The sequence below is a fragment of the Panthera pardus genome, unplaced genomic scaffold (assembly GCF_024362965.1).
Source record: "Panthera pardus isolate Hobbes unplaced genomic scaffold, ASM2436296v1 HiC_scaffold_18, whole genome shotgun sequence".
NCBI classification, from domain to species: Eukaryota; Metazoa; Chordata; class Mammalia; order Carnivora; family Felidae; genus Panthera; species Panthera pardus.
In genome coordinates, this window is record NW_026526743.1 from 11,146,848 (window position 1) to 11,170,026 (window position 23,179).

A 23,179-nucleotide genomic window follows, 5' to 3' on the forward strand; every position below is an offset into this window, starting at 1 on the left:
GAGTGCGCGTCTCGTGGGGGCGGGACTTCCGGCGGCGCCTTCGTGGTGTCTGAGTTCTCTGTCGTTCCCGGGACTGTTCCGTGGCTTAGTGCGTCCGGAATCCTCAGTCCCGACCGACGTGAATGGAAAGCGCGAAAAGAGGGCCTGTTCCCGCCGCAGTGGCGGCTGCGAGGCGCCCTCGCCCCCGCCCCCGCCCGGTCGCCCGCCGCGTCCCGCCCCGCTCTTCCCACTGGTCGGAGGCGGAGGCCGCGCCGGTGAAGCCGGCGCAGGTGGGTGCTGCGACCCCCGGGCCCTCGGCCGCCCGCCCCGCCCCTCCTCTCCCCGCCCGCTCGGCTCCCCGCAGTCAGGCCCCCGGGGCGGGAGCGGAGGGCGTCCTGGTTCGGGGTCCCGGTCCCGCAGGGGCTCCTGAGTCGGGGCCCAGGGGTCGGGGCGGAGTGTCGCCTGCAGGGGCGGCGTGCGCGGCTGGGATCTTCCGGGGTCGGGGGTCCAGGGCGGGGGTGGGAGGTGCGCGCCCAGAGATCGGTTAGGCTAGGGGAGAGCAGGACGGGGAGGCTGCTGAGGAACCACCCCGGGCAGTCATGGTGGAGGTTGGGCCAGGGCGGTGGCCGTGGAGGGAGATGCGAGGAGATTCTGCAGACTCGGGCAACAGAGCCGACGGGGTTTCCTGCTGCGTCGCCTGTAGCTGTGAGCACAAGTGGGGAGTGAAGGACCAGGTCAGGGCTTCCTTGCCTGCACATCTGAGAGAACGGAGGTGGGGAAGCGAGCCCAGCGGGCAGGTTTCGGGGAGATCTTGAGTTCGGTTTGGACATGTTGATGCTGAGATATCTGAGGGTGGAGACGTGACGTGGGTCCGTAGAAGTGAGGGTCTGGAGGACGGGGAAGGGAGCTGGGCTGGAGCTGTCCAAGGTGTGGAGGGTGTGCACTGCTCCAGAGCCTGGCCTGAGGACCCGACCAAGGAGGGGGTCTTAAGGTCGTTATTACTGGTGGGCTCTGCAGTGAGCGTCAGGAGGGCTGAGGCGTGGAGTGCCCCGGGGGATTCAGCATCCCTGATGCTCCCTCCCTAAAGGAGCGTACCTGATGTGGAAGGTATTCTGACCTGGGTCTAGAAAAGAATGCCTGGATGTGGTAAGTTTGTTGGCCTGGGTGGAGACGGAGGTAGAGACTCTCAGTCCTGCACGTCAGGTGATCCTGGGAGACAGTCCCTGTGGGACAAAGAAATAGCCAGATTTGTGGAGCAGTTGGGTCCCAGATGAGGGCACTGCTCTCTCACCACCTCCACCCTTGGGGGCAAGAGGAAGACAGGAGTGCTCCAGTCAAGGGGTCCTGCCAACGCCCTGCAGGGGGCCACGCAGCAGGTAGGCTTGTTTGCTGAAAGGAAGAGTAGCTGAGCTGCCCGCTCAGACTCTCCCTACAACTCATTAAATTCGGAACGTATGAAACATTTATTGAGACATCAGCTAACCAACTTTTATGTAAATATGTACACATGGAAACTAGAAATGCATGCATTCGATAAATGAAGAGCAGCAACACTTTATGAAAATTGCAAAGTTAATTTATCTGCGGTATTTGCTAACAACAGAACGTTGTATAACACATCTTTTGAAAATCGTAAGCAGAAATAACACTAATCCAAATTTTATGAACCCTGTCCTTTATTTGCAATGGAAACATACAGGCTTGTTAACTCTGTGGGTAGTTAGTGTGCATCAGTTCTGTTCAATACTGTTATCAGCTCTGTGAGGTGGGGGCCAGGAATTGAGGCTCGGGACGTTCATTCCTCCTACAGAACCACATCGCTGGTAAGAGCAGCACTGATGTCAGAGGGGCTGAGAGCTTAGGTTATCAGGCTGGGAGCACTTTGCTCCAGGGCAGGGCAGGGGTAGCGGGGGTCCAGTTCAGTCTGTTGGTTGCCTACCATGGTTGCCCCTTTCTCATGGCCTCCCTCTTCCCACAGGTTCCCGTGGCATTTGCAGAAATGCTTATGGATCCTGTACAGGTGCATGGAGGATGTGACAGTTGGAGGACACCCCAGTTGTCCGCCTGATGGTTTTGCCACTCCCGTGTAAAGAATGATGGTGTCCTGAGATTGCTCACCTGTTCTCCCTCCCTTGGCTCTAAAGTCCCTGTGGTCTCATCAAAGGCCAGGGTCTTGAACTCATCCCTGGATTCTATGGAGCATTGCCCATTTGTGACAACCAATGGGGTAAGATGTGGAAGGGTGTCCTGGGCACAGGATCCAGAATGTTCAAGTGATGGGGGTGAGAGTGAGTTGGAATGATCAGGGAACTGCGAGGCTCTTACCTACAGTGGGAATATGGGGCAGCAGGGGGCACACAGTTACCAGGTCCACAGTTACAGCCTGAAGTGGTGAGCCTTTAATCTGAAGGAAGTAGGAGAAGGTTCTGAGCTGAGGAGCCAGGTGACCTGATCTTCACAGGCTGTGTGCAGCTGCAGTGTGCGGGAGAGCCTCGACGAAGGTGGGGATAGTGGGGGGCCTCCTGGGACTGCGCAGGTGACCTCTGCTGATGGCTGCACAGGGCTGGTGGCTGTGGAGGTGGAGGACCAGCTGCCTTCTGGATGTGTTCCAGACGGAGTAGCCCACGTTTAGTGATGTGGCAAGCAAGGGTGTGGGGGGATGAGATGGAAGGGGGCGTCAGGGGCAGCCCCAAGGATTTTGGCTTTCTCTGAAAGAATGGTTGTCCTGTCAGTTGAGATGGGGAAGTCAGTAGTCGGTTGGAATAGGAAGTCAGGTTTTGCCACTGATGTCACATGGTCCAGAGACTCCCGACTAGAGGCACCCACTTAGCAGTCGGACGCACAGGTCTGGAGTTCAGGGGAGGCTTCCAGGTTGCAGGCAGACAGAGACAGTGGCCGGCATGTGCACTGCGGTATAGCCGGGCATTAGTTTCCAGAGGGGCCATCGTTAGGTTGTGGAGGCAGGAAGGGGAAGAAGGAGATTCGAATCTCTTCTGGGAGCCTGGTTGGTGGTGGTGGACGTCACAAAGGCAGATGAAAAAGCAGAGTAGCTGTGGAGGGCGTGCCCGTGTGGGATACAGGTGAGGAGTCTGAAGGCTTCCGAGGGGCCGGGGGTGTGCAGTAGGTGTTGAAGCATCTCCACGAAGGAGGTCAGGTGTTAGTAAGCTCAGGCCAGGGCACATGATCTTTCCATGGAGTCCTCAGTGTTTGGTGGTGACTTTGGGTCAGGCCTGTGTTTCTTCGTTGAGGCTGATAGACCTGGTAGGTTAGTTGAGGTTAAAACAAAGCAGCCAGGAGCATTGCTGGGCCTTGGGTGCGGAGTTCAGTGTCGCTGGACTTCACATGCGGGTCAGGTAAAGGCAGGCTGTGACTGCTTGTAGGACAGCAGGATAGTGATGATGCAGCAGAGGCCTGGGAGTCTGTGAGGTGCTCACGTTAGGTTTGGGAGGGGGAGTATGACACGGGTGGCACGTGGGGAGAACCACAAAAGGACCCTGGCACCGGGGAACTTGGGTTTCTGGGGCAAGACAGGGCAAAATAGGATGCTGATTCCACTTGCACGCTCCTGCCTGGATTCTGTGTGCAACAGCGGTGTGTTGGGAAGGCACAGCAATTACCCGCAGAGTGGGCTGCGGTCTCGGTAACCAAGTTGCAGAAGTGGAGGGACCGGATATGGAGAGAGGTTCAGACCAAGAATGATGGGCAGGTGAGGAGGAGGAGGGGTGCTTATGTGGGAGAGGTAAGTTCAAGTTGTGTTGGCCGGGACGTAGGATCTGGGGGACCTCAGCATAATTTACTGCTGAAAGAGACAGAGAGGCCCCCACTGTGGGCCCAGAGCCTGGGCAGGGCTTTCCTGCACCCTCCTCGCTTGTTTTACCCAGTTCTGGACACAGCAATCAGTGGCAGTGAGGAGAAGGGAGGCGCCAGTGCCACCAGACCCTGTATCTCCTCCACACTGGGAAGTCGGGGTGGAGGGCGAGGGCAAGGGCAAGGAGGGGATGGAAGGAGGTGGCGGTATGAACACTGTGGAAAGAGAAGCTGCACATCGATTGAAGCCTCCCTGTTTTGGCAGGGGTTTGTGGTTTTTACAGACGTGGCCGTGCGCTTCTCCCAGGAGGAGTGGGGGCTCCTCGATGAGGCTCAGAGACGCCTGTACCACAGTGTGATGCTGGAGACCTTTGCACTTTTGTCATCACTAGGTAAGGCCCTCGCACCCACTCCAGCGTCCAGGGCTTAGCTCCGGCTTTCGCCTTCCCTGGGGGTCAGGAGCTCTGGCTTTCCCACAACCACAGGTTTAAGGGGGCCAGGTCCGGCTGCGCGCACCTCTGCTCCAAGCTTGTCTGAGAAATCCCAGTGGCCTTGCTTGTCCCTGGTCAGGTTATTCTGTTCAGAAGCGCGGAGCCTCTGTGCTCAAGGCCTTCCCCTCCTTGCCAGCGTTTCTTAGGGGCACCCCTGTGTTGGAACTTCCAGCCACCAACGTGCTCTCTACTCATAGAGACCACTGGTTCTATGAGACCCTCCTCTGAGGTTCTTTTGGTTTTAGAATGTGGGATGTCATGTGTTGGATCACTGACTCTGGGGGCCGTGCAGTCTACTCTGTCTTCCTGTGTTTCATCTAGGGTGGCCCGTTCCAGGTCCCATGTAAGTGCTCATCTTGAAGAGGTGGAGGGGCCTGGGTGCCTGACAGCATGGACCTTACTCCATCACCAGCTACAGGAAATGGCCCTGGGGCTGCAGAGTTGGGAATGGGTGTGTTGTCACAGCTGGCTTTACCACCGTGTGATGCCAGGGAGCGTGGTCATACCTTAGTTCTACCTGTTCTTTCCTGTCATCATTTCTAACCTTGCACTTCCCAGCTCCCCCACTTTTGTGGCTTCCTTCCATTATCCTTTCACTTCTCCCTTTGCAGTACACTTGACATATGACCTACCCTTGAGGTATTGTGATGGCTGCACCTATCTTTAAATAGTCTCTAAACACCAGCTGCTGTGTTGCAAGCACACATTTCTAGGTGTGAACTCAGTCTTCTACCCAGTGCTCACCAGTCACCGGCAGCCATGGCCTTGTTGAAAGTCATTTGCAGAGGAGAGAGTTGGGGAACCCCCCCTGTCCTCCCTGAACTCACCCCGCCCTGTTATCCTTCCCCAGAGGCAGGGCTGTCCCATCATGGGCGCCGGCCAGGGTGAGCTGTGCACAGAAGGCCTTCCTTTCACCATCTCGAGTCCCCCTGGCCCGTGAGCAATCCCCTGGCCTCATCCGTGGGCATGTGCGACACACATTCCCGAGGAGGCTGCCTCGTCGCAACAAGGTCAGCATGCGCTTGACCAGCATTTCTCTGTTTACAGGTTGCTGGCATGGAGCTCAGGACGAGGAGGCCCCTTCAGGGCATAGTGTTTCTGTAGGAGCATCACAGGTCAGGACTCCAAAGCCAGGCCCGTCCGTCCGGGAGGCCCAGCCCTGTGAGACGTGTAGCTCACTCTTGAAAGACCTTTTGCGCTTGGCTGAACAGGACGGTATACACCCCGAGCAAGGCCTGTACGCCTGTGGGGGAGAGTGTTGCCAGCACCAAAAGCATCAGATTAGAGCGGAACTTTCCAGGAGTGATGAGGGGAGGTCTTCATTTGTGAAGAACTGCAGAGGTCACATGGCAGAGATGACCTTTACGTGCAGTGAAGATGGGAAGGACTTCCCAGCCAGCTCAGGCCTTCTCCAACAGCAGGTTCCTCAGCTTGTAGGACGGCCACACTGGGGCACAGCTGGTGGAGAGGACTTTCAAAATGAACAGAATTATTATAAATGTACTCAGTGTGGGAAAATCTTCAGTCATAAACATATACTTGTTGACCATGAGAAAATCCACACTGGAGAAAAGCGTCATGAGTACAGAGAGTGTGGGAAGGCCTTCCTTAGAAAGTCCCACCTCCATCAGCACCAGAAAGGCCACGATGAAGGTCAGTTTTATGAGAACCCAAAATGTGGAGGATGTCTTACACGGACACCTGGCCTTGGTGACCACCAGGGTATTCACGCCAGGCCGAGGCCTTTTGAGTGCAGCCAGTGTGGGAAGGCTTTCCTTAGACTGTCCCAACTTGTTGGTCACCAGAAAATCCACACAGGAGAGAGGCCTTATGGTTGCAGTGAATGTGGAAAATTTTTTAGGAATCGCTCTACGCTCATTAGACATCAGAGAGTTCACACTGGAGAGAGGCCATATGAGTGCCTTGAATGTGGGAAAGCCTTTACCCGCAAACATAAACTTGTTGAGCATCAGAAAATCCACAGCGGTGAAAAGCCTTATGAATGCAGAGAATGTGGGAAAGCCTTCAGCCGCAAAGACAAAGTTGTTGAACACCAGAAAATCCACACCGGAGAGCGGCCTTATAAGTGCAGTGAATGTGGGAAAGCTTTCAGCCGCAAACATAAACTTGTTGAGCACCAGAAAATCCACACTGGAATAAGGGCTTATGAGTGCAGAGAATGTGGCAAATTCTTTATGGACAGCTCCTCGCTCATTATTCATCAGAGAGTCCACACTGGAGAGAGGCCTTATGAGTGTGGCAAATGTGGGAAGTTCTTTAGGTACCGCTTCACACTCATTAGACACCAGAGAACTCACACTAGAGAAAGGCCTGATGAGTGCAGCAACGTAGGAAATCCTTTAGTTGCAACTCCAAACTCATTAGACGTCGGACAAGTCACAGCAGAGAAAGGCCTTATTAGTGCAGCTAACGTGGGAAATTTTTGTGTTACAACTTCAGTCTCATTACACAACAGAGAGTTCACACCGGTGTGAGTCCTTATGAGAACTGCGAATGTGGGGACATCTCTACCTACATCTCTGGCCTTGTTAAACATTGGCAGATTTCCAACAATGGAGAAATGCCTTATGAGTGCAATGAATGCGGGAGAATCTGTTAATTTGATTTATGTCACTATATACTAATTTGCATTTCTTTAATTTTTATGTTCTTGGAATCCTGCAGTATACTGTTATGTGACTGCTTTTCCTTACATTTTTACATAAAAGGAATCCCAAAGTATATCCTTGTGTGGCTGTTTAGAGATTTATCCCTATTGCATTCATTCCTCTTGATTGCTGAGTCATATTCCATTGGGCGTATGTGCCACAGTGTGTTTATCTATTAATGGACATGTAGGTTGCTTCCAGTGTTTCCAATTACCAAAAGAACTGTGAACATTCATATATAAGTAAATACCTGAGAGTGGAGTGTTGATCATTGATGAATGTTTAACTTTTTAAGAATTGGCCAAACTGATTTCCAATATGAGAGAGATTGCAAGCGGGGGAGGGGCAGAGAGAGAGAGGGAGAGAGAATCCCAAGCAGGCTCCAGACTGTCAGTGCAGAGCCAGACATGGGACCCAATCTCACAAAACGTGAGATCGTGACCTGAGTCAAACGAAATCAAGAATTGGACACTTAACAGACTAAGCCACCCAGGTGCCCCTATAGTTATTTCGAGTTGAAATCCTCATTAACTTCTATGACTCTACTGTTGTCCTTTTTATTTTTGAATAAAATTTATATGCATACCTTAGAACTTTTAATCAATTCTAAAAAATACTTTTAAGTGGTTTATATAGTAAATTTTATAATGGATTTACTTTTTTGGTTCCTAAAATCCTTCCTCTGAGGCTATGATCCACTGGGGGAATATCTGTCCAGTCATATGCTGAGGATAAGATTGAGTTCAGGCCTTAATTTTTGCCCCTTGAGTACGGTTGAAGCTGGCAAGAATAAATCCCTCACAAACCAACACTTTTGGTAACAACACTCTCTTCTACTTCCAGGCAGAACTTTCTCTGTTCAATTAAATTTTTTTTAATGTTTATTTTTGAGAGACAGAGTATGACCAGCAGAGGGTCAGAGAGAGAAGGAAACACAGAATCTGAAGCAGGCTCCAGGCTCTGAACTGTCAGCACAAAGCCCAATGCGGGGTTCAAACTCAAGAACCATGAGATCATAACCTGAGTCGAAGTTGGACGCTTAACTGACTGAGCCGCCCAGGTGCCCCTCTCTGTTCAATTAAAACATTTTTTTAAAATTCCAGTGTAGTTAACATACAGTGTTAGTTTCAGGGGTACAATATAGCAATTCAACAACTCAGGCAGAGGTTTCTCTTAACTTTAAATATTTGGAGACTAATGAATATAAATGCAGAACTCCTCGACAAAATTCTAGCAAACCAAATTCAGCAGCACCTTAAAAGAATTATACATTATGATTAAATTGGATTTATCCCTGGGGTACAAGGATGCCTCAACTTATATAAAGCAGTAAATGTAATACTCCACATTAACAAAGGATAAAAATCATAGGCTCATCTCAATCAATGCAGAAAGAGCTTTTGACGAACTTCATCCTTTCATGATAAAAATTTGTGACAAATTAAGTAGATAAGAAATTTACCTTAATATAAAAAAAAGACATATACTAAAAACACATAGGTAACATCATACTCCATGTTGAAAAGCCAAAAGCTTTTCCTTTAAGATTACAAACAAGACACTCTCTACTTTTATTTAGCATTGTACTGCAAGTCCTAACCAGAGCAATTAGGCAAGAAAAATAATTGAAAGTCATCCAAAATGGAAAGGAAGGAATAATGTCTCTGTTTGCAGATGAACTGATCTTAAATGTAGAAAACTTGAAAGGCTGTACCAAAACAAACTGTAAAAACTAATAAATGAATTCAGTAAAGTTTAGGAATACAAAATCAACATACAAAATCTGCATTTTTAACTCTAACAATAAATTATCTAGAAAAGATATTAAAACAATCCCCTTCACAATAGCAACACAAAGAATGAAATATTTCAGAATAAATTTAACAAAAGAGGTGAAAGATCTGAACGCTGAAAACTATAAAATATTGATGAAAGAAGCCACAGGCACAAATATATGGAAAGATATCCCATGTTTGTTGATTGGAAGAATCAATTTGTTAAAATGTCCATTCTACCCAGAGTAATCTACAGATTGAATGCAATCCCTATCAAAATTCCAATGACACTCTTCACAGAAATTTTTTTAAAAATCCTAAAATTTTTATGGAACCACAAAGACATTTACCTCAATTTGAGAAAGGAGAACAAAGCTACAGGCTATAAACTTCCTGCCTTCTACTACACTACAAAGTTATACTAATCAAACCAATAAAGCACTGGCATAAAAACAGACGCATAGACCAGTGAAACAGAGGAGAGAGTCCAGAAGTAAACCCACACAAATGAAGTCAACTAATTTTTGACAGGCACCAAGGATATCCAGTGGGGGAAAGGATAGTCTCTTTATTAAATGATGTTGGAAAAATTGGATATCCACATGAAAAAATTAAATTGGACCCATGTCTTACACCATATCCAGAATAAATTCAAAATGAATTAAAGACTTAAACAGAAGATCTGAAACGGTAAAGCTATAAGAAAACATAAAGAGAAAGCTCCATGACATTGGTATTAGAAATTATATATATATATATATATATATATATATATATATATATATATATATATATATCAGGAAACAAAAACATCAAAACAACATCAAAAACACAGGAAACAAAAGCAAAAATAAGTGGGACTACATTAAACTAAAAAGTATCTGCACAACAAAGGAAACAAAATGGCAACCTATGGACTGAGAGAAAATATTTGCCATACACACACACACACACACACACACGCACGCACGCACACACGAGTTAATATCCAAAATATATAAAGAACCATAAGACTGGTGTCCTTTATTTATGGGGTGTTGATTTTCAACAAGTGCTGTCATTTTGTGTTTTCATTGCTAAGTAGAGTAGGAGAGACACAGCTCTAAATGCCACTTCTTGTATTAAAAAAAAAAACAAACCCAAATATAGGATTTATGATCTCTTTACAAGATAAATACAGGACCCAGAACAAAGTCATTTAATACAGGACATGCACAGTATACACAGAGCAACCCTATTCCCCACATCCTATGTATCTGCTCTTGTGTCTAAAACCCAAATGGTGATTATTGAATATTTGTTAAAGCAGCACATGAAAATACAGCTTCCCTATTCATTTTTATATTTCCAGAAACCGTAATTATTTCTACTACCAAGCTGTTCATGTTTTCAAATTTCAAAAAGAGCCGCATTTTGGAGATCAAACCCTGAGTGTGGTCCAGGTTTCACCACAGCTGTGGGTTCAGCTTCATTCTCTGACTTCTCCAACTTCACTGCCTCTGGCTCAATCTTCACTGAGATCCTAACATTTTTTCACCTGTCACAGATCATTGTCTCTATAACTATTTATACTAGATTTCTCTGAAAAGTAATCATCATTAACAGCTTTCAGTAACTACTATATCACGGGTGTTTTGCAGAGATCATCTCAACTCCCATTGCTGATACTGGGGCAGCAATTACATCGGAAATGATAAATCTCTTACCAACAGGGATAAAGGATCATGGATTCCTAAACCTTTACAACGGTAATAAGTTGCTCCCTTTGCCATATGGTTGGACTATTAGAATAGAACACCCTGTCCTGGTAAGAAATGTAGTATGAGTCGCTTTTCTCTCAGATAAGTTTTAGACTTTATTATTATTTTTTAATGTTTATTCTTGGGACAGAGACAGAGCATGAGCAGGGGAAGGGGAGAGAGAGAGAGAGAGAGAGAGAGAGAGAGAGAGAGAGAGAGAGAATGAGAATCTGAAGCAGGCTCCAGGGTCGGAGCCTGCCGCGGGGCTGGAACTCAAAGAATGCGAGATCATGACCTGAACCGAAGTCAGACACAACCGGACTGAGCCACCCAGGCGCCCCTAGCTTTAGACTTTAAAAGGAGAGAAACATATTCCACATACGGAGTAATAAGTATTATACGAATAATAATGTTTCTTAGTATCTTGGAACACTATCACTGATATACAGGTAGGAAAGATGTTTTCAGTGGAAAGGAGGTACAGCGTCACCCTTTCTAACCAGTGCCTCTCCTGATATCTCTCTTCTGGCTTTCCTGTCATGACCATGTCCGGGGTCTTTTCTTATTGTCCCTGACCAAACCTACTGAAGGCCATAAACATGACTCCAAAGTTTCAGTCTACGTGTATTGACAAGAGAACTGACCAGGATGAGCGGACGCCAAGTGACACGATGGTATACGGTGTCCACTGCATGTATACCCTTTGGAAATTCGCTCCGATTCACACAATTGGAAAGAATGGGTTTGTAAACATATCTGTGACGTCCTAGACTGCATCCCAAGGACATCCGGTAGGGCTCCTTACAGCCCCATTGCCGCCGTTCCCAGTTTACAGCCCCGGAGCTCCATTTCCCGGCGCCGCTCACGTTCCGGCCCTTCATCCCCAAAGTCTGGGAGGACCTTCATTCTGAGGCAGCGCGCTCCACGGGCTCCCAAACTACACTACCCAGAAGGCGCCGCGCGGTGGCGACCAAGTGAGCCAATGAATGCGGGCGCGCTTGTGCGCGTGCGCACTGCCTGGGGCGGGACTTCCGGCGGCGTCCTCGTGGTGTTGGGTATCCGGATGAGGAGGGTGAGTGTTAGGGTTCCGAAGGGCTCTGGGGAGGGAGGGAGGGAGGGGCTGACACTGGATGAGACGAAGGGGTTGGGCCTCCTTGCGTTCTTCACGAGGGAGCGGATTTGCCCTAGGAGGAATTCTGGACTGTGTCTGTAGTAGGTGGGGTGGTTCGGAAGTTGTGTGTGTAGACACAAAAGTGTGAGCTTGTGTAGACTCTTTGCCCTGCAGGTCCCCATACCCTCCGGGTCACTTCCTGTGGAATGAAAGCTAGGTTAGCGGAGCTGGGGCCTGGGGCGGGCCCTGCCCCTTCCGGGCCGCCCTCGCCTGTCCAGGCAAGAGGAATGGTCCACTGCTACAGTCGGGGACCCCCCGTCAAGTTCATCCCTGAGAGGATTAGGGAGCAGGCCGGTGGCTTACGTGCCTGCTTAGCTCCTCCAGACAACTCATTCAGGTAAGAAGGTATGAAATAGCTATTGATTTATACACCAGGTAACCAGTATCCCCCTGTAAGATGTCCATAGAGGGCCACTTAGAAACGTATTCATATCCATATTTGGATGTGCAAACCGTTTATGGTTGGCTGAAATGTTCGTTTATGTGTATTTGCTTACAGTGGAAAACTATATGTAGCGTCCTCTTGAAACCTTTAAAAGTAGGAGCATTTACAGTTTCAAACCCGGGGCACCTGGGTGGCTCAATCCATTAAGCGTCTGACTCTTGATATCTGCTCAGGTCAGGAGCTCCTGGTTCATGAGTTTGAGCCCCGTGTCAGGCTCTGCGCTAACAGTGAGGAGCCTGCTTGGGATATTCTCCCTCTCTCTCTCTCTCTCTCTCTCTCTCTCTCTCTCTCTCTTTCTCTCAATAAATGAACATTTAAAATACATTTAAAGTTAAAAAAAATTTTTTTTAATGTTTATTTTTGAGAGAGAGAGAGAGAGAGTGTGAGCAGGGGAGGGGTAGAGAGAGAGGAAGACACAGAATCTGAAGCAGGCTCCAAGCTCTGATCTGTCAGCATGGAGCCCGACATGGGACTGGAACCCACAAACCGTGAGATCATGACCTGAGCTGAAGTCCAGTGCTTAACCGACTGAGCCACCCAGGTGTCCCTAAAAAATATTTTTAAAAACGTTTCAAACCCTGCTTCCTCATTTGTATTGGACACGCGTCCGAAACTTTATCATGTGGCCCATACAGTTCATACATAGCATGTATTACTTATATTTGATACCAACATCAGCCCTTTTCTTATCCACGTCTTACAGATAAAGTGTTGAGATTTAAGGAGGTTCAGTTCTTCCACAGATTCACAGAGCAGGTAAGAGACAGCTTTTAGCTACCAGGAGCTGCGCTTAGACCCTCTGGCTCAGGTCAGCTTGCTCCAGGGCCGGGCAGAGGCTGCAGCGTAACCCAGGCTGTAGAATCCCGTCCTGTTTACCTCTTACTCTTGGCCTCCCTCTCCTAGGGCCCCGTGGCATCGGCAGGAATGCTTCTGGCACCTGCAGAGGTATGTGAGGGGTGGCCCAGCCTTCATGGTCCCTAGTCGGCACCATGATGTATGATTGGTGTGTCCTTTAGAAATTTGCGGTGATTCACACATTTTGAAAGAATGGGTTTGTAAACATTTCTTTAATTTTTTTTAATGTTTATTTATTTTGAAGAGAGACACACACACACACAGAGCATGAGCAGGGGTGGGGCAAAGAGAGAGGGAGACACAGAATCTGGAGCAGGCCCCAGGCTCTGAGCTGTCGGCACAGGGGCTCGAACTCACCACAAGATCATGACCTGAGCTGAAGTCGGACACTTGACGGAGTCCCCCAGGCGCCCCTGTGAACATTTCTGTGACATCCTGGACTGCTCCTCAAGGAAGTCTGGTAGGGCTCCTTCTGGACCATCACAGCCCCTCCCGGTTTGGAGCCCAGGAGCCCCACTTCCCAGCGCCACTCCGTTCTCCTGAGACTCTGTCTGCCCTACTGTTCTGCTTCCCTGGGTCTGGAAAGCCTGTGGTTTCACCAGACTCAGGGTCTAGACTTGGTGCTGGAGTATATGAATCACTTCCTGTCTGAGAACAGACGGGGTAGGACTCAGAGGGGTGTCCTGGCACAGAATCCAGAATGTTGAAACGATCGGGGTGAAGGTCTCCGCGTAGCTGGGAATAGCTCCGCGTATTCTCTCTGAGTGGAGACAATGGACAGCGTCTGCGGCGCAGAAGGATGGGAGGCCGAGGGTCTGTGAGGTCCTCATGTAGACTTCGGAGGGTGAGGGTGAAGCAAGGCGCAGGGCCAGGTGCTTTCTGGTCCTAGGAGACTGGTGATCTGGGGAAGAGAACTGCCGAGTGCGTTTGTCATGCGCTGTCTGGATGTCACGTGCCGAGCGGCCTCTTAACCATAGCGCGGAAATGCATGGAGCGCGAGCCAGAGCGGGTGGGAATAGGTACATCAGCGGAGGGACGGGAGACGTGCGGGAGGTACAGTCCCTACGGTGACGAGCAGCCTAGGAGGAGTGTGAGTGGTTGGCTCTAGGTCCCGTGCTGGTCATTTATGGCAGACAGGTGACTCGGACTTTGGCTGTCTGCGAGGCCAGATCTGCGAGACCCCCAAGGGGTGGGGGTCCCCCGTGCTTGGCCCAGAGCTTAGCAGTTGCTTTCCTGTTCCCTTTCCACCTGTTTACTTTGTGCCGGACACAGCGGGAGGGAGGGAGCGGGCCCAGTGCCGGCCGGCCTGGCACCTCTTCCGCTTCGGGACGGTGGGGGGAGGGTGCGGAGCGGGGAGGACCGAAGACCCTAGACGCAGAGGTTGCATGGACTGAACTGGTGCGGTTGCCGAGGGCTGTGTGGTCTCTGCCGGATGTTTCTCCCCGGGGGAGCGGGGCCTCCTCGATGAGACTCTGATGCCTGTACTGCCGTGTGATGCTGGAGAGCTCTGCACTTCGCGCACGACTAGGTAAGGCCCTCAGATGTGCTCCTGAGCTGGGCGTTGCTCTGTCCCCCTCTCCCTCCAGGGCTCATCGGGGCTTATCTTGTCAAGGCTGTGGGTACTGTTTCCTTTCCTGGCACGTTTGTTGTGGGTGCAGGGCTGGGCTGTGAGCCCTGTACCACCTTTCCCCACGCGCCCCGTTCTCCGCTGCCCTGAAGCCTCAAAAAGTATGGCTTAGAAATCATAAAGTCTGTCAGGGACACTGCCGTGGCCTCTCCTGTCCCTTGTCTCGTTACTCTCTCAAGATGAGTGCAACTTCTGTGCCCGAGGTCATCCCCTCTCTTTATGATGCTGGGGGCCTCCACGTGCCAGGAATCTCAGCCACAAATACGGTCATTACTTGTGCAGACCCCTGGCTTGATTCTGCAGGACCCTCTTCTGAAGCTCTTGTAATTCTGGAATGTAGGAAGGCACGGGTTGGGTTGTTGTGGGCATGCGCCGTCTTTCCCTGAGCTCTGATCTCTGCCGGATCGCACGTAGCTGGTCACCTTCAGTAAGAGGGATGGCCCTGTGTGCCTGAGGGCTGGATGGGACACGCTCAGCCGGACGTGGGCCTAGTGCATCAGAGCTGTGAGGGTATATGTTGAAGCTGGATTCAAATCACATTGGGAAACTGTCTGGTGTCCCCCACTTTTGATCCAGGGTCAGTGTCCACACCTCATGTACACCCTTTCTTCCGCATTGTTATTTCTACTCTGACTTCCAGCTCTTGGTGTCCCCCATGTGCTCCTTTCTGTGACCTCCACCTGTCACGCATTCCCTTCTGTTGCCTCCTTGGAGGGCTCTCCAGCACTTCAACTATGCTTAAGATGGCCTGCAAGTCTGCACATACCCTTAAATGGTCCTTGAACGTTTCTGGGTGTGGACACAGTCTTCGACCCGGGGCTCACCAGTCACCGGCAGCCATGGCCTTGTTGAAAGTCATTTGCAGAGGGAGAGTTAGGGAGTCCACCTCTCCTCCCTGCACTCACCTCTCCCTGGTGTCCTTGCCCAGAGTCAGGGCTGTCCCATCATGGGCGCTGGCCAGGGTGAGCTCTGCACAGAAGGCCTTCCTTTCACTGTCTCGAGTCCCCCTGGCCCGTGAGCAGTCCCCTGGCCTCATCCGTGGGCATGTCCGACACACATTCCCGAGGAGGCTGCCTCGTCCCAACAAGGTCAGCGTGCGCTTGACCAGCATTTCTCTGTTTACAGGTTGCTGGCATGGAGCTCGGGACGAGGAGGCCCCTTCAGGGCACAGTGTTTCTGTAGGAGCATCACAGGTCAGGACTCCAAAGCCAGGCCCGTCCGTCCGGGAGGCCCAGCCCTGTGAGACGTGTAGCTCACTCTTGAAAGACCTTTTGCGCTTGGCTGAACAGGACGGTATACACCCCGAGCAAGGCCTGTACGCCTGTGGGGGAGAGTGTTGCCAGCACCAAAAGCATCAGATTAGAGCGGAACTTTCCAGGAGTGATGAGGGGAGGCCTTCATTTGTGAAGAACTGTAGAGGTTACATGACAGAATCTGTATCTGCATTGAAAATGTGAAGGGATTTATAGGCAGCCCAGGTGGGCTCCAAGAGCAGGCCCTTCATAGTGAGTGGGAACAACACAGGGACTCGGTGGGTGCAGGGAACTTTAGAAGTGAATAAAACTGGGGCACCGGGCTGGCTCAGTCAGTAAGGCATGCGACTCTTTTTTTTTTTTTTTAAGTTTATTTTGAGAGAGAGCGTGTGCTCACGAGCATGTGTGTGATTGAGCCTGGGAAGGGCAGAGAGAGGGAGGGAGGGAGGGAGGGAGAATCCCAAGCAGGCTCCACACTGTTAGCACAGGGCCTGACACGGGGCTTGATCCCATGAACCATGAGGGAAATCAATAGTCAAATACCGACTGAGCCACCCAGGTGCCCCAGAGCATGTAACTCTTTTTTTTTTTTATTTTAAGTTTATGTATTTATTTTGAGAGAGAGAGAGAGAGAGAGCATGGGAGGGGCGGAGAGAGAGGGAGAGAGAGAAAACCCAAAGCAGGCTCTGAACTGTCAGTGCAGAGCCTGAAGTGGGGCTTGAACCCACGAATCATGAGATCATGAGCTGAAATCAAGACTTGGACAGTTAAGTGACTGAGCCACCCAGGTGCCCTGAGCATACAAGTATAAAAAAAAAAAAATTTTTTTTTTAATGTTTATTTACTCTTGAGAGAGAGAGGGAGACACAGAATCCGAAGCAGGCTCCAGGCTCCGAGCTGTCAGCACAGAGCCCAACGCTGGGCTTGAACCCATGAACCATGAGATCGTGACCTGAGCTAAAATCAGACACTTAACTGATTGACACTTAACTGGGTTCACCACCCAGGCGCCCCCCCAAGCGTGCAGCTCTTGATCTCAGGGTTGGGACTTCAATCCCCACCTTAGGCATGGAGCTTATTTAAAAAAAAAAAAAAAAAAAAAAAAAGTGGACAAAATTCTTAGAAATGTGAATGTGGGAAAAGCTTCAGCTACAAATGTATATTTGTTGATTGTGAGAAAACCCACACTGGGGAATGGCTGTATGAGTGCAGTGACTATAGGAACGCCTTCTTCCTCAAACATAAACTTGTTTGAGGAAATCAAACTGGATAAAGGCCTTAGGTGGAAAATTCCATGGGTGCATGCCAATCTCATTAAATAGGAGAGTTTCCCTGGAAAAAGGCCTTCTGAGTGCCCCAAATGTGGGAATGCTTTTAAGTATAGCTCTAACCTCAGTGTGCGTGAGTTCACACCAGGGAATGGCCTTAGGCGTGTTGGAGATTCCTTGGGTGTTCACATTCACTAGACCCTGGGGAATTCACACTGAACAAAGAAAGTCCTTTGGAGTTTAGCCATCCTGGGAAGTTCTTGAGATGCAGCTCCACGCTGGGCATTGAAGAGTTCACACTGGAAAAGCAGTGATTGACTGTTACGTATACTATTATGAGCGTGAGTGTACCAAGGTCCCTTTGAGAACGTTTGAGACCCTTCCGTTCTTTATAGGTAAATACTCAGAAGTGAAAGTGCTGGTTCGGTGTAAATATTTTGCAGAACTGTTTACATATTTCTGTACCCATTTCATATGCCCACCAAGAGTGCGCAGGATTCCAGTTTCTCCGAGTCCTCGGATTTATTACTTTTATTATTGTTATTAGTAGTATTATTATGACTTTGATATCCACTATGGTAACTCTGTTTTTAGTTTTTCTGAGGAACATCCATCATGTGCTCCATAGCTGGACCACTTTGCGGTCCCACCGACAGTGTACAAGGGTTCCGCTTTCCCACGTCATTGGCAAGACTGTGTTTTGCTTTGTCACATGTGAGGCGATAGCTCATTGCTGTTTTGATTTGCATTTACTCAATGATCAGTGGTGATGAGCATTTTCTCATATACCTGTTGACCATTTGTATGTCTTTGGAGAAATGTGTGTTCAAGTCCTTTGCCCATTGAAAAAATCCAGTTATTAGGGGCGCCTGGGTGGCTCAGTCAGTTAAGCCTCTGACTTAGGCTCAGGTCATGATCTTCTTCATGGGTTCGAGCCCTGCGTGGAGCTCTGTGCTGACAGTTCAGAGCCTGGATCCTGCTTCAGATTCTGTGTCTCCCTCTCTCTCTGCCCCTCCCCTGCTTGCACTCTGTCTGTCTCTCTCAAAAATAAATGAATATTAAAAAAAAATTTTTTTAATCCAGTTGTTAGCTTTTTATCATTGAGTTGTAGGAGTTTTACAGATTTTGGAGACTAACCCTGCAGCAGATGGATATATAGGTGCAAATATTTGTTCCCATCCTGGGTTGTCTGTTCCCTCTGTAACCACTGATCTTTTATTATCCACAGTTTTGCCTTTTCTGGAATGTCCTACGGTTGGAATCATCTGCTCCACGTAGCCTTTCCAGTTGGGTTCTTTCATTTAGTATTATGCATTTAAGTTTCCTCTGTGTATTTTCAAATTGATAGCATATTTTCTTTAATCACTGAATAATCTTGCTTGTATGAATCTACCAAAATTTGTTTATTCATTTTCCTTTGTAAAGACATCTTGATTACAGGTTTGGGCATTTATGCATAAACATGCTGTACATCCAAGTGGCGGTATTGTGTGAACGTAACTTCTCAGCTCGTTTGTGTATATGCCAAGAAGCATGATTCTCGCATTCCATGGTCACAGTATATTAGGTTTATGAGAAACTGCCAAGCTGCACTCCGGAAGTGCTGTGCTATTACTATTTTCCACAAGCAAGAATAAGAGTTTTTGTTTCCAGGCATTGACGATGTCATTATTTTTGATTTTAGCCATTAAAGTAGATACATAATGGAACGTAACTTTTAAAATTTTGTTGTTTTTTATCTCATTTTTCTTTTTTTTTTAATGTTTTTATTTTATTTTAAGATAGAGATAGAGCATAAGTGGGGATGAGGCAGAGAGAGAGGGATACACAGACTCAGAAGCAGGTGCCAGGCTCTGAACTGTCAGCACAGAGCCCGATGCGGGGCTCATACTCATGAACTGTGAGATCACGACCTGAGCCGAAGTCGGACGCTTAACTGACTGAGCCACCCAGGTGCCCCATCTCATTTTTCTAATGACAAATGTGGAGCATTTTTTCATATTCCCCTAACTTTGTCTTTTATGGAGAAGACTTTTTTTTTTGAGAGGGAGGGAGAGAGAGGGAGCGCACTAGCAGGGTAGGGTAGAGGGAGAGAGAATCTTAAACCGGCTCCACACACAGTACGGAGCCTGAAGCCAGGCTCCATTGAGGTCCATCTGATGACCTTGGGATCTCCACCTCAGCCGAAATCAAGAGTTGGATGTTCAACCAGCTGAGCCACCCAGGCGCCCCATGAAGACATTTTTTTAATCAACTGCAGCTTATCGCATTTTTCTTAATAAATTGTGATTTTGGTGTCGTATCTCAAAATTTACCACCAAGCATAAGGTCACGTGTTTTCTCCTATGGTATCTTCTAGGGGTCATAAAGTTTTGTATTTTAAACTTAGATCTATAACCCATTTTGAGTGAAATTTTGTGAAAAGTGAAAGTTCTATATATGGATTCATTGTTTTTACTTGTGGCTTTTCACTTCTAGCACCACACTTTGAAAAGATTATCCTTTCTCCATGGAGTTGTCCTTGCTTCTTTGTCAGAGATAGGTGGATGGTATTTGTGTTGACCTATTTCTGGGCTCTGAGTTTCAATTTTTGCATCTGTTGAGATGATCATGTATGTGGTGGTTTTTTTTTTTTTTTGTCTCTTATTCTCTTCATATGGTGTATTCCATTGATTAATTTTAATTTTCAGATGTTAAATCAACCCATCTTGCATTCCCCAGACAAATCCCACTTGCTCATGATGTATTATTCTCAAGATATGCAGCAAAATCAGATTTTCTGATAATTTTCATACATTTTTTAATGTTTATTTATTTTGAGAGAGAAAGAGAATGTATGAGCAGGGAAGGATTAGAGAGAGAGGGAGAGAATCCCAAGCAGTCTCCAAGCCCAGCATGGAGCCTAGTGCAGGGCCTAATCTCATGACTGTGAGAGCATGACCTGAGCCGAAATCAAGAGTCAGATGCTTAACCTACTGAGCCACCCAGATGCCCTTTTCTGATAATTTTCATGTATCTGATATCTTTATAGATAAGGGTTAATTGGTCTGTGGTTTTCTTGTGTTGTCTCTATCTCACTTTGAGATCAAAAGAATCTTAAGCTCATAGAATGTGTTGGGAAATGTTTCTTCTTTATTTTCTGGAAGAATTTGTGAAGACTAGTGGCATTTCTTGTTTTAAATGGTAGAATTCCCTACTGAAGGCATCTGGGCTTGGGATTTCCTTGTGGGAAGATTTTCAGTTACTATTACTTTGTGTAGTTCTCTTTAGGTTTTCCTCTTATGTCATATTTAATCATCTTTTAAGGAATTTGTACATTTCCTGTAAATTGTTTAAATTTGATGGGTAAAGTTGCCCATGATAGTTCCTTATGATGCTCTTAATTTCTGCAGGGTCAGTAATCATATTTCCCCTTCATACCTGGTTTTCTTAGTTGCTCTTATGTTCTTGACCTACCTAAAGTTATCAATTTCAATAATTTTTTGAAAGAACCAGCTTTTTATTTTCATCAATTTTTATAGTGTTTTTTTCTTTTTTTTTAAGTGTTTATTTTTGAGAGAGAGAGAGACAGAGTGGGAGTAGGAGACGGGTAGAGAGAGAGGGAGACACAGAATCTGAAGCAGGCTCCAGGCTCTGAGCCGTCAGCACAGAGCCCAACCCGGGGCTCCAACTCACAAACCGTGAGATCATGACCTGAGCCGAAGTCGGACGCTTAACTGACTGAGCCACCCAGGTGCCCCTCTAGTGTTTTTCTTTTTTCTATTCCAATGAGTTTTGTTCTAATCTTTATAAATAGTATCTGTGTGTTTACCATCTCCTGCTTTTGGGAGAAAGAGGCACACAGAAGAGGGGGAATGCTCTGTAATGGAAAAAAGGTAAGGTTTCAGGAGTGCCCTGGTTGTAGGATGCTGGTGTGAGGGTGCAGTGGCAGGGTGGGGGTGGGGTAAGTAGAAGTGGGGATCCTGTGTGATTTGTTAAGTATACATATTTGACTTTCTCCGGTTGCTCTTAAGTGGGAAGTTTGAGCAAAAATTACAGAAGGTGCTAGTAACTAATCAAGTTCCTAACTACTGACTTTTTTAGTAACGTATTGTAAAAACCTGAATACAGGATATTTAGGGTGTCCTGACAAAATCAGTATAGGAATCAAGACCAAATCATTAAACACAGGACATGTCTTTGAATCGCGCCAGGGTCTTTATAAAGGTGACTGAGTGCAACATGGAGAGGTCGATGCCATTGGAAGGCAAGTTGTGCTACTCAACAGTCTCCTGTGTTGTGACTGGTAGATTAACATTTATTAAGTACCGCACAGGGTGCTGAATGGTGGGGTCATTACAAGGGCCTTTGGGAAGTCCTGTCAGGAACTTACATTTGCTTGTGACTCTTCAGGCTGTAATCTAGGACATGTACTTCCATGAGGAAGTGGATGTCAGTGTAAAGTCCCCTGCAGGCCGCTTGGCCAAACAAAATGGATGCTGAGACAGTGACACCAGGAAGTAGCTTAGCTACACTCTACATACCCAGAAATAAGAGGCCTGGCACACCTCGGAGGTCCGCACAAAACCATGTCACCTGCAGGAAGGACAGGGCGGGAGGGGGCACTGAGATTATGCCTTTATGACCGATGTGTCAGGGAGTCCCCAGGTGGGGACATGCTTTGTGGGGCAGGAAGCAGAAACACACATTAGGGCTGGTTCTTGAGCTGTTTGCAGTAAGAGCTCTGCAAGCCTGTAAAACTGACTAGGAAGACAGGAGTACACACCTTTGTTAGTTTGGCCTTCAGATGAACGCTAAAGAGACAAATGGAGAAAACACAGAACAGTCGGGATACAGAGAGCGGCTGGCAGCTCTCTCCCCGATGTGTCCCGTGCACCTACCGGAGAGCCTGAAACCCAGTGGGTGCGTACTGTGCATCTCAGATACGTAAATACACCCCCCACAGCACAGTTTCCCTGTTCATTTTCACCATCTAGGCAAGCCTTTCAAAATAGTGTCTCTCTTTCTCCAAGCAGTTAATAGCCTCGTTTTCAAGTATAAAAAAGACAAAAACCTGAAGTGTGGCCAGATTCAAGCAGAGCCATAAGCGTAGCTTCATTCTCTGGCTTTTCAGATTTCACGTTCTGGCAAACTTCCTTAAGATCTCAACTTTCCTTTTTTTTTTTTTTTTTTTTTTTTAATGTGAACAAGTTATGTCTTCCCAGCTGTATTTCTGCTACTCTCTTTGAATAACTGATCATTATTAATACCTTTCAGTAATTTCCGTTTCACAAGTGTTTTTCACAGATGATTTCGACGTCCTGTAAGGACACCAGTGGTAAAATTTCAGGTGAAATGAGAATCACTTCCCAGCAAGGACAGGAGAGTGGATCCGTCACCTTTGTCTGTAGGACAGGCTGCTCCTTTCTTACAGGTGCCTCGACTTACGGAAGGGGCCACACCGTCCTGGCAGAAGATGGCGTGTATTAAGTTACTATTCTTTCCAGATTTCAGATTCTTAATCTGAAATTGAAAAATGTGTCAGAAGCAGTAGTATTTGAAGAACTGTGTTACTCACTGGGTTCAAACACAACCAGTGACTGACTGCACAGGTAGGAAAGAGGTTTTTCCAGGAAACCGAGGCAGAGCTTGGCCCTTTCTCCCCACCTGGGTGATGCCCCATCATGCTTCCCCCACCTTCCCCTCCATGGCTCTGTCCGAAGCCTTTTCTTTCTTGTCCTGGGACAAATACAAGGCTCATTAAAACAGACTCCAGAGATTCAGCCTGTATTTGAAAAGCGACGAGGTAGTTGGCAGCGCTGAGTGGACCCGTTGTCCTGATGTGGTGTGTCCCTTTGCATTGTAGCTTTTGGGAACCTCCCTTGCATCGTAGCATATGAAGTAACAGGTCCCTAACCTTTCTGTGACTGCCGGACTGTGCGCCGAGAAATCTGGGTCCGTCCCCTTTAAAAGCAGGCGAAGACACCTCCCCCCCCTCCCCCGCCCCTCCTTCGGAGCAGCGGAACTCCAATTCCCAGCGCCCCCCACTAGCCTCCGGCACTTCGTCCGCTAGCTGGGAGGAGGGCGTTAGTCTGCGCGGTGGGTTGGTGGTGGCGGCGGA

At 48.1% G+C, this 23,179-nt stretch overlaps 1 protein-coding gene across 4 annotated transcripts; it reads left to right on the top strand.

Moving 5' to 3' along the window:
* On the top strand, positions 1–16,354 carry LOC109259358 (zinc finger protein 547-like). Of its 4 annotated transcripts, XM_019436955.2 has the most exons (4): positions 162–269; positions 1,958–2,206; positions 4,052–4,178; positions 5,325–7,019. In XM_019436955.2, exons 2-4 carry the CDS (start codon positions 2,174–2,176, stop codon positions 6,770–6,772), a joined length of 1,608 nt encoding a protein of 535 aa, XP_019292500.2. In that variant the 5' UTR covers positions 162–269; positions 1,958–2,173; the 3' UTR covers positions 6,773–7,019. The 4 variants fall into 4 exon arrangements, with proteins under 4 accessions (XP_053762227.1, XP_053762225.1, XP_019292500.2 ...); XM_053906252.1 differs by lacking the exons at positions 1,958–2,206; positions 5,325–7,019 and adding an exon at positions 15,684–16,354 and having other exon boundaries at positions 1–269; XM_053906250.1 differs by lacking the exon at positions 1,958–2,206 and having other exon boundaries at positions 6–269.
* Positions 16,355–23,179: the final 6,825 nt, after the last annotated feature.

Coding starts and splice junctions, on each gene's coding strand:
- LOC109259358 (XM_053906250.1), top strand. CDS start 123: ATGGAAAGCGCGAAAAGAGGGCCTGTTCCCGCCGCAGTGGCGGCTGCG. Junction 270..4,051: donor CGCCGGTGAAGCCGGCGCAG/GTGGGTGCTGCG, acceptor CTGTTTTGGCAG/GGGTTTGTGGTTTTTACAGA. Junction 4,179..5,324: donor TGCACTTTTGTCATCACTAG/GTAAGGCCCTCG, acceptor CTCTGTTTACAG/GTTGCTGGCATGGAGCTCAG.